At 39.7% G+C, this 16116-nt stretch overlaps 1 protein-coding gene across 6 annotated transcripts in view; it reads right to left on the bottom strand.

Moving 5' to 3' along the window:
- Positions 1-15795, bottom strand: part of TMEM63A (transmembrane protein 63A) — a 34560-nt gene extending 18765 nt beyond the window's left edge. For 3 of the 6 annotated variants that reach the window (XR_014183568.1, XR_014183569.1, XM_082048032.1), the window contains exons 1-11: positions 15438-15505; positions 13281-13477; positions 10926-11005; positions 9336-9399; positions 7921-7958; positions 6609-6751; positions 3309-3360; positions 2060-2168; positions 1593-1663; positions 1069-1149; positions 360-483 (exon numbers count right to left, since the gene is read on the bottom strand). Coding sequence is in view for 4 of the 6 variants with exons in the window: in XM_082048032.1 (XP_081904158.1) it covers positions 360-483; positions 1069-1149; positions 1593-1663; positions 2060-2168; positions 3309-3360; positions 6609-6751; positions 7921-7958; positions 9336-9399; positions 10926-11005; positions 13281-13466 (948 nt within the window). In the remaining 2 variants the exon portion in view is untranslated. Of the gene's footprint in view, positions 1-359; positions 484-1068; positions 1150-1592; positions 1664-2059; positions 2169-3308; positions 3361-6608; positions 6752-7920; positions 7959-9335; positions 9400-10925; positions 11006-13280; positions 13478-13554; positions 13607-14288; positions 14389-15437; positions 15506-15688 lie in introns of those variants that run through there. The other 3 variants (XM_082048033.1, XM_082048035.1, XM_082048034.1) reach the window with 3 other exon arrangements.
- Positions 15796-16116: the final 321 nt, after the last annotated feature.

Genomic DNA, 16116 nt, shown 5'->3' with positions numbered 1-16116 from the left:
CTGTCGGGAAATTGATGACTGTTACATCCAAGTACCAGATGGCTAATATCTTCATTAACATACAGCTTACACAAACCGCAGTCTCTTCTTCATACTACTTCCACAAATTACAAATCATGTCACAATACAAAGACAAACAAACAGGAAGTGTTCCTCATACTTCAATTTTTGCACTGAGATTACATTCGAAAAGTTTTGGGGAACTCCATTTCTGCACAGTGCAAGAAAAATGAAGGATGAGGTAACTGCAATAAGTGAATAATAAATTTCTGAGGCTCAACAAGATGTCACACAAAAACTATTCTCTACTGTTCTAACAGTCTACCTGGCCATAACTAAAAGTGAACACAATCTCTTACCTTTTCACATCCTCTGACTTCACAACAGCAGAACTGACCACAAGGCTTAGGGCTGATTTTGACCCGCTGGCCATACTTCTGATCCAGGTGTTCATAGTAAGTCAGGCTTTTTTCTGCCTGTTTTCTGGACAGAAAAACACACCCATAACACTTTGCAAGAAAACAGTTTCAACATCAAGCTTAAGAAGAATATAATCCCCAAGAGAAAAAGTTATGCCACCAAAGCTATTCATACACCTTATTTTGGCTACGTAGTATAATTTACTTTCAAGTCTGTAATAGCATTACACAGCCTACAACTGTTGTGAGATTCCACAGAAAAAAAACAAGGTACATAGCCTAGAAGATAACACTTTTTTCCTCCTGTGACCAGCACCTCCAGCCAAAGAAGTAAGATCCCAGAGTTATTAATTCAATAGTTGAGTTTTCCACTTTGCACTACCTAATGATATTTAAATACATACATAAATAATCAGCAAGTCAAAGCTTATCTTATGCAACGCACCGCACATCACACCTACAAGAAATGGGCTGAAGTCCACAACTCATCTTAAAACACAGCTGAATCTAAGAAAGTCCAACCAGAACTTTTAGAGCAGAATTCATTTGTAGTATGTGCAAGCTTAGTACTACTCGCATATGTCCAATAAGAACTGGCAAAACATTCATAAAATTAAGCTAAAATGGAGTAGATTACAGAAACAAGTACCTTTTTCTGAAGAGATTAATAAGCTTGGCTACATCATAACACAGCTGGACCTCCAGCACAGTGCAGGTTGGGTAGGCGGCACTGAAAAGGGAGCGGCAGAGCAGAACAGTAAGAACAAAGTTCAGTGAAGAAACTGTTCCAAAAAGCATCCCTGACATCTAACTGACATCTCAATCACCCCTTTAATTTCTGAATGAGGTATCCTAAAGTGGATATTTTCAGACAGACAGGTGCTGAAAGTTACTTGAATCTGAGATGTGCACCATTATTCCCAGGTAAAGACCACATGAGAGCACGAATGGAAAGTGTGGATACACAGCTACTTTCTTAGATGCTAATTTTAAGATCAGCTAACTAACTTTATAGAAATATAGTCTCTTCTCAATTCTGTCTAAGGAATTATGCTTTTATTAGACAGATACCATAATACGAATTTTAAAAACATTTCCGCTTGGGCAGGTAAAAGTACTAGGACAATTTTAAATCTCCCATTCCTAATGATACTACTCAAACATGGAACTTACGTGAAATGTCCTTGTACTGTCTCTTCTTTTGCATTTTTTGGAATGCCAGTTATAAACAATGTGCACTTAACCTGCAAGAGAAAATGCAACTCCAACTCTGAGAAACCACACCATGAAAGAGAAAATAAGAATATGAGGAAGGTAGTGACACAGCACAAGCAGCTGTGTTGTAGAGGGGAAAAAAGGTAGGAAATTTTGATTTTTATTGGAGCTGCATCTATTCAAGACAGCACCACATTCACCTTCCACATTGGTAGTACGTTACACCAAGATTTCACAAATCCATCACCAACCCACTTCTCTCAATTCATTTCCACAGGTCACTCAGTGGAGCTTTGCTTTCAGTGAATTCCTTCACACTCATGTCACATTCTAGCAAGCAGGAGGCATCTTAGTAATTTACCTTTTTACTATTATCCACTTGCAAACATGCTATATTTTTTCTTCACCACAATACAGAAACTTACCGTGTTTTCTTCTTTGTATGTTACATACTTCATGTGATGTCTCATGAAGACAACAGTCAGAATCAGGTAAATAACAGCAAAAAACGTGTGCAGCCAAAGAAGATTATTACTGTTGGAAAAAACGTTATGAATAAGAACAGGAAGAACTAATTGTTCAACTGGTACAAGTAGCCATCAAAATGTTAAGTAGATCAGAACCTCCTACTGAACAAAAAACAAGGAAAAAAAGGTAGTTACTGGTAGTCAGTCATGCCTACACAGATGCCTTGGACAGCAATTAGGGTTACTTGCTTATCGTAAAATTCTATGGGAAACAGGCCTACAAAGAAAACAGATATTCTATGATATAGAATAGCCAATAGCCTACACTATGCTATTTGCCAAAATGTTTTTTATTTGCCTTATTATTTACTGTGCCGAGTACAACATTGAACTCTGCTTGAACACAACCCTTGCTCAAACTGAAAACAGCCTAACACAGGGAGTGAATTCTGCTTCTCTGATAACTCCTTCCTCAAAGCTTAGAGAAGTTCTGGGAACAGTTCTTCAGTTTTGCAAACAGCATTAATAACTACAGTCAACTTAAACCAGAGGAACCTATTTTACAGATTAGAAAATGCAAACAAACAAAAATTTCCCACTAGTTATAGGATTCATAACGTTGTTAAAAACCCAAAACGCATTGGCAGAAACTCTATTGGACATGGACTAAACTACCTTTTAAGGTCCCTTTCAACAATTCTATAGTAGCATGGATAGATATGGATTGATCAAGTAATAAAACAGAAAAATCGCACAGCTTTGTATCTCAACAATTTTACAGACTGTTTTTAAAGCACATTGAGGTAATTTTAATCATGATCTCGGATGGGAGAGATACACGCACACATAAACCTGATGTAAGAGAATTTAAGTCATCCAAGTTACACATTCTAGTAGAGATGTCAGCTTTATTTTCCTTCTGAGGTATGGCTTCTTTTAATGTGGAAATTTCTGAAAATAACATCACTAAATGTGCGGACAAGAGAAGCATGTGGTGTAAGAAGTAAAAGCTGAGAGAGTAGAAGCCAAGCCTCCAGATTTCTTATCAGCACTGTAACTGCATAGCCTGAAGCAGAACATACGCCAGTTTCAGTTGATGAAGCGTGAATAAGTAATTCCTACCACGCGGCAAATATTAATTCATGTGTTTAGAGACTACAGCAGAAAAGAGACATGAGCATAAAAGTACTCTGCAAGATTTACTTACCCAGTTGCTAAGTTTACTATAGTAGTTCTTCCAAAACTATAGGGATCTTTATCTAAGAAGAACAAAAACAAGTAGCATAATTAACTCATGTGACATTCACATGCAAACTATCAAAAAGTCAGCTTTTATTCTATTTTTTTTAAATGTTGGTGTACTTTTTTTAATCTTGAGTATGTTCATTGTTTGAAAGAATTAGATTCATAATCAATGCTGGTTTACACTATATTGCATTTTAAAATTGGACAAAAAAAAAATCCCAACAGGATTATACCACATCCAATACATTAAAAGAAGTAATAGATAATTTTAAAAAATCTGAATACTAGATCTTTACAACAGTTCCCTTTCTCCCTCCAATCTCCCTTCACATCCACTAATAACATTGTTTAGGGATTTGAACACATTTCCTTCACATTTTTATTCCACCTTCACTGATTTCTTATCTCAGTTAAAAAAAAAAACACATTAATTCAGTGTTGACAAAACAGTACTGATAACATTACTGAGGTCAAAAATGAGAAAGTTTCTATGACATTGTTTCTCTAGACTGTCAAGTATTTTTAAAAATGGTAACACAAGTGAGTGAAAATTGAGTATATGTTCACAAAGAAAAAAAGAGCTAAGTGTATCTGGAAAACCAAACAGTCTTCCAGCATAGACTGTTAAACCACATTGCAAGTTAAGTCATCATAACAGAAAGAACTGCAAAGGCACAAAATCAACATATGGTGGAAGGAAGAAGGGGAGAAACACTAAAAGCTGAAAAACAAATATGAAGGTTATTTCCTAACATCACATAAATTCATGTAGGAAAAAAGAAGCTGTATAGGACTTTTATAAAATTATAGTTAGAGAAGGACAGTGCAGACAGATGGATGCGCATTACAAAATCCATTTTGGTATAAATACACAGATAGTAACTACACCAAAAGAGGGAACTACATTCTCTAAGTTCTTTGAAGGCACCAGCATCTCTCTTTACTTTATGAAGGAGATGAAGACAGCAACTAGGGCACTTGTTGTGTTGGATTCAAGTCTGTAAAATGAGTGATGCTGGCTGAGAACACACAGATGGAAAGCAAGAAAGAAGTGACTGTGAGGTGATAAAGGGTCCTTCAAAAGAACAAAAAAAGAAGTGCAAAGAAGGAAAAAAGAACAGCAATGGTCTTTAAGAAAGCAGATATTAATATAAACAGAGAATTTATAAGAAAGAGCTGATAAATGGGAGGTCAGAGATGGCAGTTCCACAAAGAAACAGTCCTGAAGGCACAGGTACAATGTATAACATGTATACCATTAGAGACAAGGGCTCATCACAGGGCTTTTTAAAACGCAGGTAGTAGTAAACTGAAAACCAAAACTAGGCCACATTATTAAAGACAATAGAAAAGGATAAATTATAGGGACAAAGATCAGCAAGGTCAGTACACAAAATAAGATGCAATTGTTGTGGCATAAGAACAAACAAAACAAATGCAAGTTCACTATTCACCAAGACGATCAACAGTGAACAACTCTGTAAACATGATCTTGACAAGACTGATGCAAAGTCAGGTATAAAATGAGCTTATAAAGTCTCATTATCAAACATGGAAGAATGTTTAAATGGGATTTAACACAGTTCTGTCCACCAGTATTCTCATTAGCAACCTGAATGGCAGACTAGAGGACACACTTATTGTATTTGTTGAGTGTGAGTTAATAATGAAAATAGGTAGATGTCACACTGGCAGCACCGGGAAATTAAGATAACTCAATGGAAAGAATGTTTTCTCCTGTTCGCCTAAACGGTGTTATTAAGAAGGCCAGAGAAGTAAGACTCCTCCATCTGAGTAACACATTTCATCGATTCATTTATTGGGGACTTCTGCTCACTTACTCTGACACAGTTTTGTTGTTTGTTTTTTCCTCCCCCCCCCCCCTTTTTATCAAAAAAGACTGTATCAAATAGATCCTCTGTATTTCATATAGCATGTCCCAAGATTTTTCTTTTCTGCCTGCTGAAGAGCAGTTCTCCCCTCATTGTATTTTCATTTTCAGCAAGAAATCAGAGGGCCCTGAAAGTTTCAATTTACTGTTAGGAGAGAACTATTTATTCAGTAATTCTCTGGCCATCAGTACTGAAGGTTTCCTCCAGACATGCAAATCTGTGACTGCCTGAAGAAGGGTCTATGTGCATAAAAACTTTCATGTGTACATTATATGAAAACGTTACTGTGTACATTAATGGGGAGAAGGAGGGGCAGGCACTGATCTCTTCTCTCTGGTGACCAATGACAGAACCCAAGGGAATGGCAGGAAGATGTGCCAGGGGAGGTTTAGGTTGGACATTAGGAAAAGGTTCTTCACCCAGAGGGTGCTGGAGCACTGGAACAGGCTCCCCAGGGAGGTGTCACAGCCCCAGGCCTGACAGTGTTCAAGAAGAGACTGGACAACACCCTCAGACACATGGTGTGAACTGTGGGGTTGTCATATGCAGGGACAGGAGTTGGACTCGATGATCTTTGTGGGTCCCTTCCAACTCAGGACATTCTACGATTCCATAAGCAGGACTAGACTGCAAGAAACATGAAATAATTCTTTGTCTAGTCAGCACTGACAAAGTCTCCACAGGAAGATTGGTCCAGTTTTGAGCTGCAAACCAAGACAGAAGGGAACAAAGGCAGACAGTCTAGCTAGATAAAAAAAGTTCAGAAGACGGCTGATGATTTTGTTATCAGCCAAATGGAAAACACCCCTCATTAATGACTGAATTAACGGGTCTAGCTTGTTAAAAAAGAGGAAAAAGCACAGATGAATTGATAATCATAATAAATAATTCATGCCAAGCAACTAAAGGGATACTGCAAAAAGGAAAAGAATCTGTTCTCCCCAGTCATCTTAAATAGAAGCAAAAGAGATTCAGACTGGACACCAGAAAAAGATTTCTCAACTGTAAAGACAGTTTCCGTTAGCAATGCCCCCAATCAAAAAAAAAAAAAAAAAAAAATCACAAAGAGTGCCTAGATAAACACCAGCTAAGAGGGCACAGCTCAAGTTAATCTTGCCTTGAGCCTTCTGGGTTTAGCCATCTATGCCTGCATATTATCTACCACCTTGTTTCCAATAACAGCCTTTGACAGACATTTAAAGAACCTCTACACTCATATAAATTTCACACAAAATTACACACATATCAGACTGCGGAGGGGGGGAACCAAATCTTACAAAGTTTATAAAAATTAAAAAAAAAAAATTCTAAAAGCTTTTGCAGTTATATAAAACACAAAATTCTTCTCAGAATACAAAAAAATTTCTTACCAAGTAGATCACCTGATAGGTTGACAGGCAATATGACACACACAGACAAAATGCTGACAGTAATCAACAAGCAGATGATGTGACGCTGGAAGGCAAGATAATGTATGGCATCTTCACCACATTTCTCGTGAATCTCATCATTCCTGCATCACAGACAGAAGAAGCACATGGCCAGTCTATTTAATATCCCTGGTGTTTTGGGGGGGGTGTTTTTTGAACATACACTAATTTCTCAGTCTACCCAGTGACATCTTCCTTAATCCCTACCCATTTACACCACAGTTGTGTTCTTTCATCCATAAATTTATAGATAAGTTCCCAAAGTGTCTTTTTCTTGTGTAGTATCAATATACAAAAATTAACATGATGGAACTTAAGACAGGAACAAGTAATCTGAAGAGCAAATACAAATCCAAGTTCTTTTTTATCAGCCTGAAAAGAGGGCAAAGTTATTTGTTGGGACCTCCTGCTTTATGACAGGCACAAGGTGTCAAATCTAGCTCTCAGACCTTAGGATCGCACTGTGACAGTATTCACTCATCTCCATAGAGACTCCCCATGAGGAAAATGACAACAGAATCACCTTACACTTATGACATCCAATTAATAAGTTTTGGAATGAACCCCCATCATCTATCTATTGTCAGCAAGACAGGTCATTAAAATAGGAGTTCTTGGAAAAGGAAGGAACTAGCAAAAAATGGAGAAAGACAAGCTCAATCCCCACCCCTTTTTTGCTTCAACATACTCAAGCTGGAAATCTATTTTTAAAAAATCATAATTTCCTAAGCCCCAAGAGATACAAAGAATGAACATCACATGTCTAACACGCAGTTTCTGGGAAGCAGTGGGATGGGCTTCTCCTAGTTAGTCAGTTCCATCCCCAACTACACCACCAGTTCTCCACAGAAACCCCTGCAGGGAAACCCTGTTTTCTGCCTGGGGCCCTACTGGCTTCAAACAGGGGAACACCCACACAGGACTCTTTGAAGGGTAAAAGCCTAGAGCCTAGTTATTAGCTCAGAATCCATATAAATGCCATAGATTCACTTAGGTTCACACACTGTCCCAAGATCAACAAGCTCCTGGGCTGCCAGCAGAAGGACGACTGTACCCTGAAGAAGCATTCCCACAAGCTGGCCTTGTTTTCATATTCTTTTTCCACCCCACCAGAGGCACCTGTATCACTGTTTGTATTAAATGCTATCAACTCAAGGAGAAAAAAAAAAAAAAAAATTGAACACAACGCACCTTTTTAATTAAAAAAGAGCAAAGCAAACCACAGCTCATTATTTCTGTTTCGTATACTTACTGCATCCGAAAAGCAGCTGCCATCCAAGAACAAAATCCCTACAAATAAAGAAGAAAGTTTTTAGGAGCTAACATCCAAAAAAAAACCAGTCTCTAATCTGTACAGTTAAGATAAGTGTTCCTATTAAGCCAAACTCCTAGGTAAAAAGCTGTCAGTTGTTGCTCTGAAATCATAATTTAGAAACATACAGAAAAATACCTCCTAGTCTACATACTTTTTACAAGGTACTTCATGTGTCTGTCTTCAGAGAATATTTAAGGTTTTGGTTTTTGTGTGTGTGTTTTTTTGTTCTTGTTTGTTTTTTATTACTTGCACATTTAGTGCTTGGGCTTCTTCAATTTATACAAGTGTGTCCTAATCCCATCCCCAACGAACAGAAGTCAAGTTTGAGGCTTCTAAGGAATTTTTTTTTAAAAGGTTGTTTCAGAGCAGAACCAAAGCCGTTTCCAGAGATTCTCCGATTTCAAGGATAAGTTCCACGAGAGTCTAATACAAGCCAATCAGTTAAATGGTAGTTAAAAACAACGCTGTGATTACGTTAACAGAAAGGCTTCTAGGATCTAGAAATCTTCTCTTACTGAATGTTCCAGCATGGTTCAAAAAAATCTTGTCTCTCAAAAGACCTCTTCTTTCAAGTGAATAGTATTAAGCTAAAGAAACATTTTTATTCAACAGTTTCAGCTATGAAGTTGCTTTAGGGCTTTTAAAAAGATGAAGGAAAGTACACAAATAGCAGAGCAACCCTCATCAAACACCAGTAGGCTTTTGATGCTCACACAATTATTTAGTTGCAAGGCTAGATATTAAGTTGACACAAACATTAAAATGTAGGCTGCCACTATTGGACAAATCTTGTGTGCTTCGTTCTGAAGCTGCAACACGAAAGATAGACAAGTGTGAAATTGAAGACTCTAGAAAGACCATGGATGGAACCCATTAAAAAGTTCAGCCAAAAAATTATCTTCTGCTCCAAACCAATTTCAATATTAAGAGCACATGGCATTATTACTAGCTTCACACTTGCATTCAGTTTTCTCATTTTCGTGAGGAAGAGAATGTACTATAAAGACCACCTGGGTATGACTTGCAATATGAAAATAATGTAACTTTTTGAACTGTTATTTAAGCACAAATTATTTAGTAGTCTTTTTTCTTCCCCACCACCTCTTTGAAACTCTAAATTGTAGTCCCCCTCCTAACTAAAAAAAACTGGTTTGCGATATGGCAATAGTTTGTCAGGAAACTGAGAAAGATTATGTATGGTTCTATAAAAACAAAGCACATCACTAATTTTTGCATACAGATGGTCTTCCAGTTTAATGACTGGTTCATTGGGCTAGGTGGAATGGTAAATTACAACAGATTCCATTAAATAGTTTACATTAAAATAAATATCAAAACTCTGAAGTACTTACACTATCATATTCAGGATCTTCAGGTACTGATGAAGATGTTGACAATCGGTTGTATCTTGATTCACTAAAATACATTAAATGACACTTCTAAGTATCTTGAATAACATTATGGAATTCCACAGAATTATTTCAACTTTAACAGTCCTGAAGTGCTTTTGTACTACTTCCCTTAATCACTTTTTCACTTATGAAAGCTGCGGCATATGCTTCTTGTAGCATATGCTTAGTTACTGAAACTTTTGCTGTGTCTCATGTTGAAAAAGGAGGATGTGAATTCCTGATGTCAGAGCATTTAAGTGAACTAGAAAGAAAACAATGTTTTATTGGGATATTAAACCACAGAAACATAGGAGAATGCACGCAAGACATGTTTGGAAGCCTAGCAAGGATCAGATTTGCAAGGTAGCTTCCTGTCCAGATATTCCTCACTACAATACATCACCTCTTTTCCCTCCACCTCTCTTCTTTCATCTTACAGCCTCTACTCAGAATTTCTCTGCCCAGTTTAATCCTTTACCTGCAGGGCCACCTCCCCACACAAGTTCAGCCCTGTAGCAAGGCTAGAAACAGTTAGTGACTCTGTAGCCCTCACATATAACAAACTACCTGGTTTTAGTTAATTGCTAGAAAGAGATTTTGCAATGGTGATGATCCCATAATTACAGGCCAACACACGTTAAAATAGGGCATGCTTATAGGTGTATCTATGATAATTTTGACCTGGCTGGCTCAGGCCACAGGCCTGTAGGGACAACACCAGAGGCTCCCAGGTGTCCAACTGCTCAAGGACGTGTTTGTCTCATGTAGGCCCATACAGCCCATATGGAAGCCTGTACCAGAGCATCTTCATTCTGCTGCCTGAGCTAGCTGTCTCAGTTACTACCCATCTTTCTTTTTTTTTCTGTCTACTTTTCACAATTGTATGAGGATTACACTTCAAAAAACACATTGAGCCCTTTCCTGCTACTTAGTTGTGAATTTACACCACTAACACTACCAAGAGGCCCGCTGTTAAAGTTTACCCACTTCATAAATACACAGCTGGCTTTCAAACATCCCAAGATATCATCCTGTAGAAATAATGTTAAAAATTAAAAGCTCAATTGTAGGATTACTAAAAATCAGTGAAGAATTTCATAAATCTACAATGATACATTTCTTTTTTTACTTTTAAATCCTTAAGAAATATTACAGCACAGGCTGCATAGGGAGCTCTGGGAAGATCCTGGGCTTGAGCCAAGATAAATGAAAGAGTTAATACCCTTCTATCACAGAAAGTGTACATATGTGACACGTTAGCAGACAAGCAGCCTATTTTCTTACCTCCACTTCCTTAACCCGCAACTGTAGAATGAAATTCATGACAGCGCCCAACACACAACTTTATTACTGAAACCACGAACAGTAACTCTGTGAGTGGGATGTACATCACACAGAGCAGCACAAGGACATTTTCAACAAATACGTGCATGCGATTACAAACATATCTAATTGATATAAATGCACTTAATTTAAACCCTATTTACTGTACCTACTTCCACATTCCCCAGATGGTTTTAAGAAATCAGTCTGATTGTGTATCTTTTTTACCTTTCAGCTTCTGACACCAGAGCAACACGACCGTAGTCCCAGAATCTCTTTCTTATAAAGGAAAACACTAATATTAAAATCTAGAAAATAAAAACAAAGATATTTGAATATTTATTTTTCAATTTCATAAGAATTATTCTTAAGTGTACAGAAACTGTCAAAAAATGCTGTCCTAGCTCCTAAGCCAACCTGCCTGGGACCAAAGTACCAAAACATCTACTTTCCTGTTTTAATTCATTGGGAAGGAGAACTGCGTGCAAAAATACTTCCAAACTGCAAGTCCATGAAGGTTTGCGACAGGAAAAGTAGCACTTCAGAGGAGGCAAAAAGTACTTTCTCAAGTATGCTAATTACTTTTATCCTCAATAAAAGTAATATTTTATGATAACTCAGAAAACCCAGATGCTTATATTTGATCTCTGCAATGTATCTTTTATCTCCTCCCTGTATTTCCACTTTTTGAAAGAGGCTAAGAAAACAGGGAAAAAAAACATGCTATTTCATAGGTGTTTTGTTTTTTTTTTTTTAAGAAATAAGTTTCTCTGTACAAAGCAATGAAGCAGAAGTAACAAAGCCTGTTTTCTATGCATATGTAGCATACACCCTCACCTCTCCCACACCTTATACCTGTTTGGCTAGAAAGTGGTGTTACTGATGTAACTTATTTGGATCTATGCAAACTCCAGCTGGCCAGCCAGGATACATGTCAAGATCATCTACATTTCAAGATTATACAGCTCATTTCCACATTTCACAATGAATAAAACTTTCTAAGAAAGAGCCTTCCTCCCAACAGGGAAATTTACTTTAGATCTTGCTGCTTCATCTAGACATTAAACTTCATAAAAGCAGGAATTTCAAGGTATCAAGTTCTCTAGACTCTCTGACAACTTTGGCTGAAACTGGCTAATGTATTCTATGGCTATTAGGATGAACTGCCAGACAAAAATGGGAAGGCAATGCAATATATAAACCTTACTTCCTTAGTAAACCAGTCTAGAAGTAATATTCGGAAACCCATCAACTGACGGTTACTAAAGGGATCTGCAGTAAATATGTCGTGAACACAGGAATACAGGAATTGCTAAATAAATTGCATTACTCAGTACCTGAAGAAGAGACAAGCCTTCTACATTGCCTCTATCTACCTACCTAAAGCTGTTTCAGAAGAGGGTTCCACAGCAAGGAACTCACATGCAGAGACTTAAAATTCAACCACAGCTTTAAAAAAAGAGGTTTCCCCAAACACCCCAACTAAATCTTATTACATGCTGTGCCAGGTGTTGCACAGAGGAGTAAATACTGCACACTTGTAGAAAATAGATTTATGGTATCCTGTTTCCCTGAAAATAAGACAGGGTCTTACACAACTTTTGCTCCAAAAGTTGCTTACTTTTTTACATGTACAGCCGACTGGACAATATTTTAATTGAGTTTTTAATGAACTGTAACTAGGGTTATTTTTGGAGTAAGGCTTATATTTCGAGCAATCCTGAAAAATCATGCTAGGGTTTATTTTCGAGGAAACAGGGCAGCATGGTTCACACACCAAACTGATAGCAAAGAATGCCACTACAAAACTTTTAGGAACATCCTCCTAGTTCCTACAGAATACCAGCTCAGAGATTACACAGGTAATTTTAAGTTTCTCCACAGTGGCTTTACAGAACTCAGGAAATACGCTATCCCGTAAGTCTCATTTTACTAACACAAACCTCACTTATCAGGCCCATTTGTAGGTCTAAAGCTCTTTTTTCCAGTGGGTTAAGACCACTTAGACCAAACTTATAGGAACAACTGTAAGTTTTATTGGAGTTTCAGGCCTGTCCTGGAGCCTCCAGACCAGAAACTAATCCTGTTTGTCAGGACTGAGCTGATCAGTACATTATTTCTCAGCAGCTTCATGGAATTTAATTTTAAGTTTGTGAAATTACAGTTTTCTGAATTTTATTTCTTTTTGAAAAATAATCAAATTAGCAACCCAGTTCCCTTCCTGAAAAGATATCCAGTACTTAAACCCAGAGTAAGGAAAAAATGTTCTTGCAGTTAAGACATATCACAGAAATTTGAGTTACCACTACAAAGTCCACCATGACTCCACATGCAGACCCCATGATTTGCACTCTCTCTACATCTACACACCCAATATTCAGTGATGCTGTCATCCCACATGAATGTGATCTTTTATCAACACTTGAAAAGTGCTTCGATGTTCCCATGATGGCCTTAGCACATTTACTATACTGAAGATTCTCAGAAACAAATTCCTACCTGATAAATAAGAAAATTCTGAACAGTCTAACCTTTGAGAAGGTCAGAAGGATTTTCAATACAATAAACAGAAGCTGAACTTACAAAAAAGGAGGCTACATCAAGCAGCAGGACAGTTGGGATTCCACCAAAAGTTACTCCTTGGAGCACCGTGCTGCCCTGGGCAGTGCTGTAGCAATATGTCTCATTTGTTGAGTTGAAAGGTAGAGTTCTATTCCAGAAGTAGACTAGATGAGAACGTCCAAAACTCAGAAAAAAGAAAGGGTTCATTTTGTCTTTCCCTTAAAAAAAAACAAAGAAAAGAAAAAGTGAAACAACCATGTGAAAAGCCTGCCTGGTATTTGTGAGATGTACTAACATTTGCAAGAACAAAAAGTGCAGGGAAGATTCAACAAGGAAACTACTTCAGAAGTGAAGTCATACTTGACAATCTTTCCCTGTAAAATATTTCACAATAACCAACAGGCTTAGTTAGTAGCAGTGCAAGAGTTCAAGACACCCAACCAACCATGTCCTCTACAGACATCTGAGGAAGACAACAGAAAATCCCCACAAAACAGATGTCTCTATTTTCTAACCTATAACATTAAACTACTTATTCCAGCCTGGATTCTGATTCTAGGAGCAACACAGGGCATTAAATATTCCAACAACAGCAGTTTGAAGATTTTGCTCGCAGTTGATGAACATGTGTGAACCTACTGGATTGTGAACTTTGTATTCAAATGTCAAGACCTTGAGATTATTTACAAATTCACCACTAATTCTGTGTTATTTTCCTTTTTTAATAAAATAATTCAACTGAAAGAAGAGTAAAGTAATTATGGTATATCATGAACAAGAAAGAACAAAGACTATTTCTAATTTTCTAGGAGAACAGCCATCTACCTCATTTTAGTCAACTGACCTGTTTGGCTGTTGATACAAAGGTATTTTTATCAGGCAGACAATTGCTCACTTATTTTGGGGCTTTCCAATTCAAATATTTCTGTTCTTGGATATTATTAACTTGATGGTTCCCACCTACTTGGGATAAAAGCATGCTTCATGCAGAAAATACTTCTGATTGATAAATTCATAAAGCAAGCATACCCCCAAAAACTCTATCCTTTGAAAACCAATATTGTAGATCCTCATCATACAGGTCCAGAGACACTACTTTTGAGATGTCTCTAAACAAGGGCTGCACATGTCTGTGACGACAGCACTATTCTGGATGCTGAAAAGAAAATGAAACCACAACAAGAATATGAACAACTACAAGCTCTCCCTTTAAACAGCAGATAAATGGCATGGAGAATACTCCTCTCAAAAGAGCATTTACTACATGTTGTACTGTGTGACGTGGTGGGGAAGAAATTTTGTCCCAGCTGATAGCTTCCATCACAGGAAAAAAAAAAGAAAAAAAAAAAGCAAAAGTAAAACACAATTCACACAAGCAAAATTTGTGCAGTGAATCTGCCCCTGCTTTCTAAGGATTTAAAATTAGCACTGACAGAGTATTTTTGAACACACATGGAAAACCTTCCTCACAGCAACTGCAGAGACCTCATACTAAATTCGAAACAGCACACTGGATCTTATCAGGCAGGGTTTCCAGCTTTCGAAAACTATCGTTTTCAAACGAGGCGGCTGTCAGGAGATAAGCGACCGGCCGGACCTCCGGCGGGGCAGTCGCGCTGCAGCAACGCCACCTTTCCAGGGACTGAGCCCCGGGACGGGCTCTGGAAACGACAAAACTCTCTCCTTATTTTGTCTGGGACCCCGACAGCGGCCCCGGCCCTGGGAGGGCCGTGAAATGGGGCGGGCCGGCCGGCTTCCCCAGCGGCACAGCAAACCCCAAGGCTCGTAACTCCCGCAGGCAGCCGGCCCCTTTGCTCGGGGCAAGGAGGGCGTCAGGGGGTTACCCGTGCCCCCCCGCCCTGAGGCGCCTCTCGGCGAGGAGGGGACGCCCCCCAGGGCTGCCCCGGCCGCCCGCTACCCGCCCCGAGCCCGCCGGGCTCCCGCTGCAGCCGCTGACGGGCGAGCGGGGAGGAGGCCCAGAGGAAACGGCTGCTGCCCCTCAGGAGGGCCGGGCAGTGGGAGCTGGAGGCGAACGGACTCACCTCGCCCTCTCCCCTCCCCGCGGCCGGACCTGCCCCGAGGCCGCCTCACGCAGCCCCGTCCCGTCCCCACACGGCACCTCCGACCAGGACTGCAGCTGCTGCTCACACCGGCAGCGCCGCTCCCGCCCTCCCTCACCTGCACCAGGACGGCCTCCCCCGTCTCGTCCCGTCACCACGCGGGACCCGGCCCACAAGTTACAAGCCCCGGCAACAAGCCCCGGCAGCCGCGCATGCGTGGCCGGGCCGGGCTGTGCCGGGCCGTACCCGGCTGTGCCCAGCGATCGCAGGCTGAGGGGGTGGCTGTAGGTCCTCCGCCTCCTTCTGTCCCTCACCGGGAAGCGCAGCCCCACAGGCGGCTTTTTCAGAGGGGACATTGCTGCCCCTTACCTCTCCAGTCTTCTTTTCCACACCCTGAAGTGCTTCCCTCAGGGGAGGCAACCCGGGGTAAAATAACTGGACAAAACTCCTGTCATTTCCCCCGCACTACTGCGCCTGTTTGGCCGATATGACATGGCGGCCGGGAGGTGCAGTCACCCGGGTTTATTCAGTTTCAGCACAGGAGGCACTGGGGGCTGTGCTGGGAGCTGGTGTCAGCCCTGCCTGGCCGGGTCAGCAAGAGCTGCTGAGGCAGAGGCCTGTGTATGCCAGAGCTGCCTTTAAAGCATCTAAAGTCAAGTTTTCCATGTTGAAAATATGTCTACAATGGTTTACAACAGTTACATTAGGAGTTCGTGGCTTATCTATGAAAATTGTATGCTGGATCCTAAAGACAAAACCTCTGGTTGAAGAATGAAGGGCCTCGTGATTACCTCCTG

Source organism: Streptopelia decaocto (assembly GCF_964273445.1).
Source record: "Streptopelia decaocto genome assembly, chromosome: 3".
NCBI classification, from domain to species: Eukaryota; Metazoa; Chordata; class Aves; order Columbiformes; family Columbidae; genus Streptopelia; species Streptopelia decaocto.
This window is presented reverse-complemented; position numbering and strand designations above follow the sequence as displayed.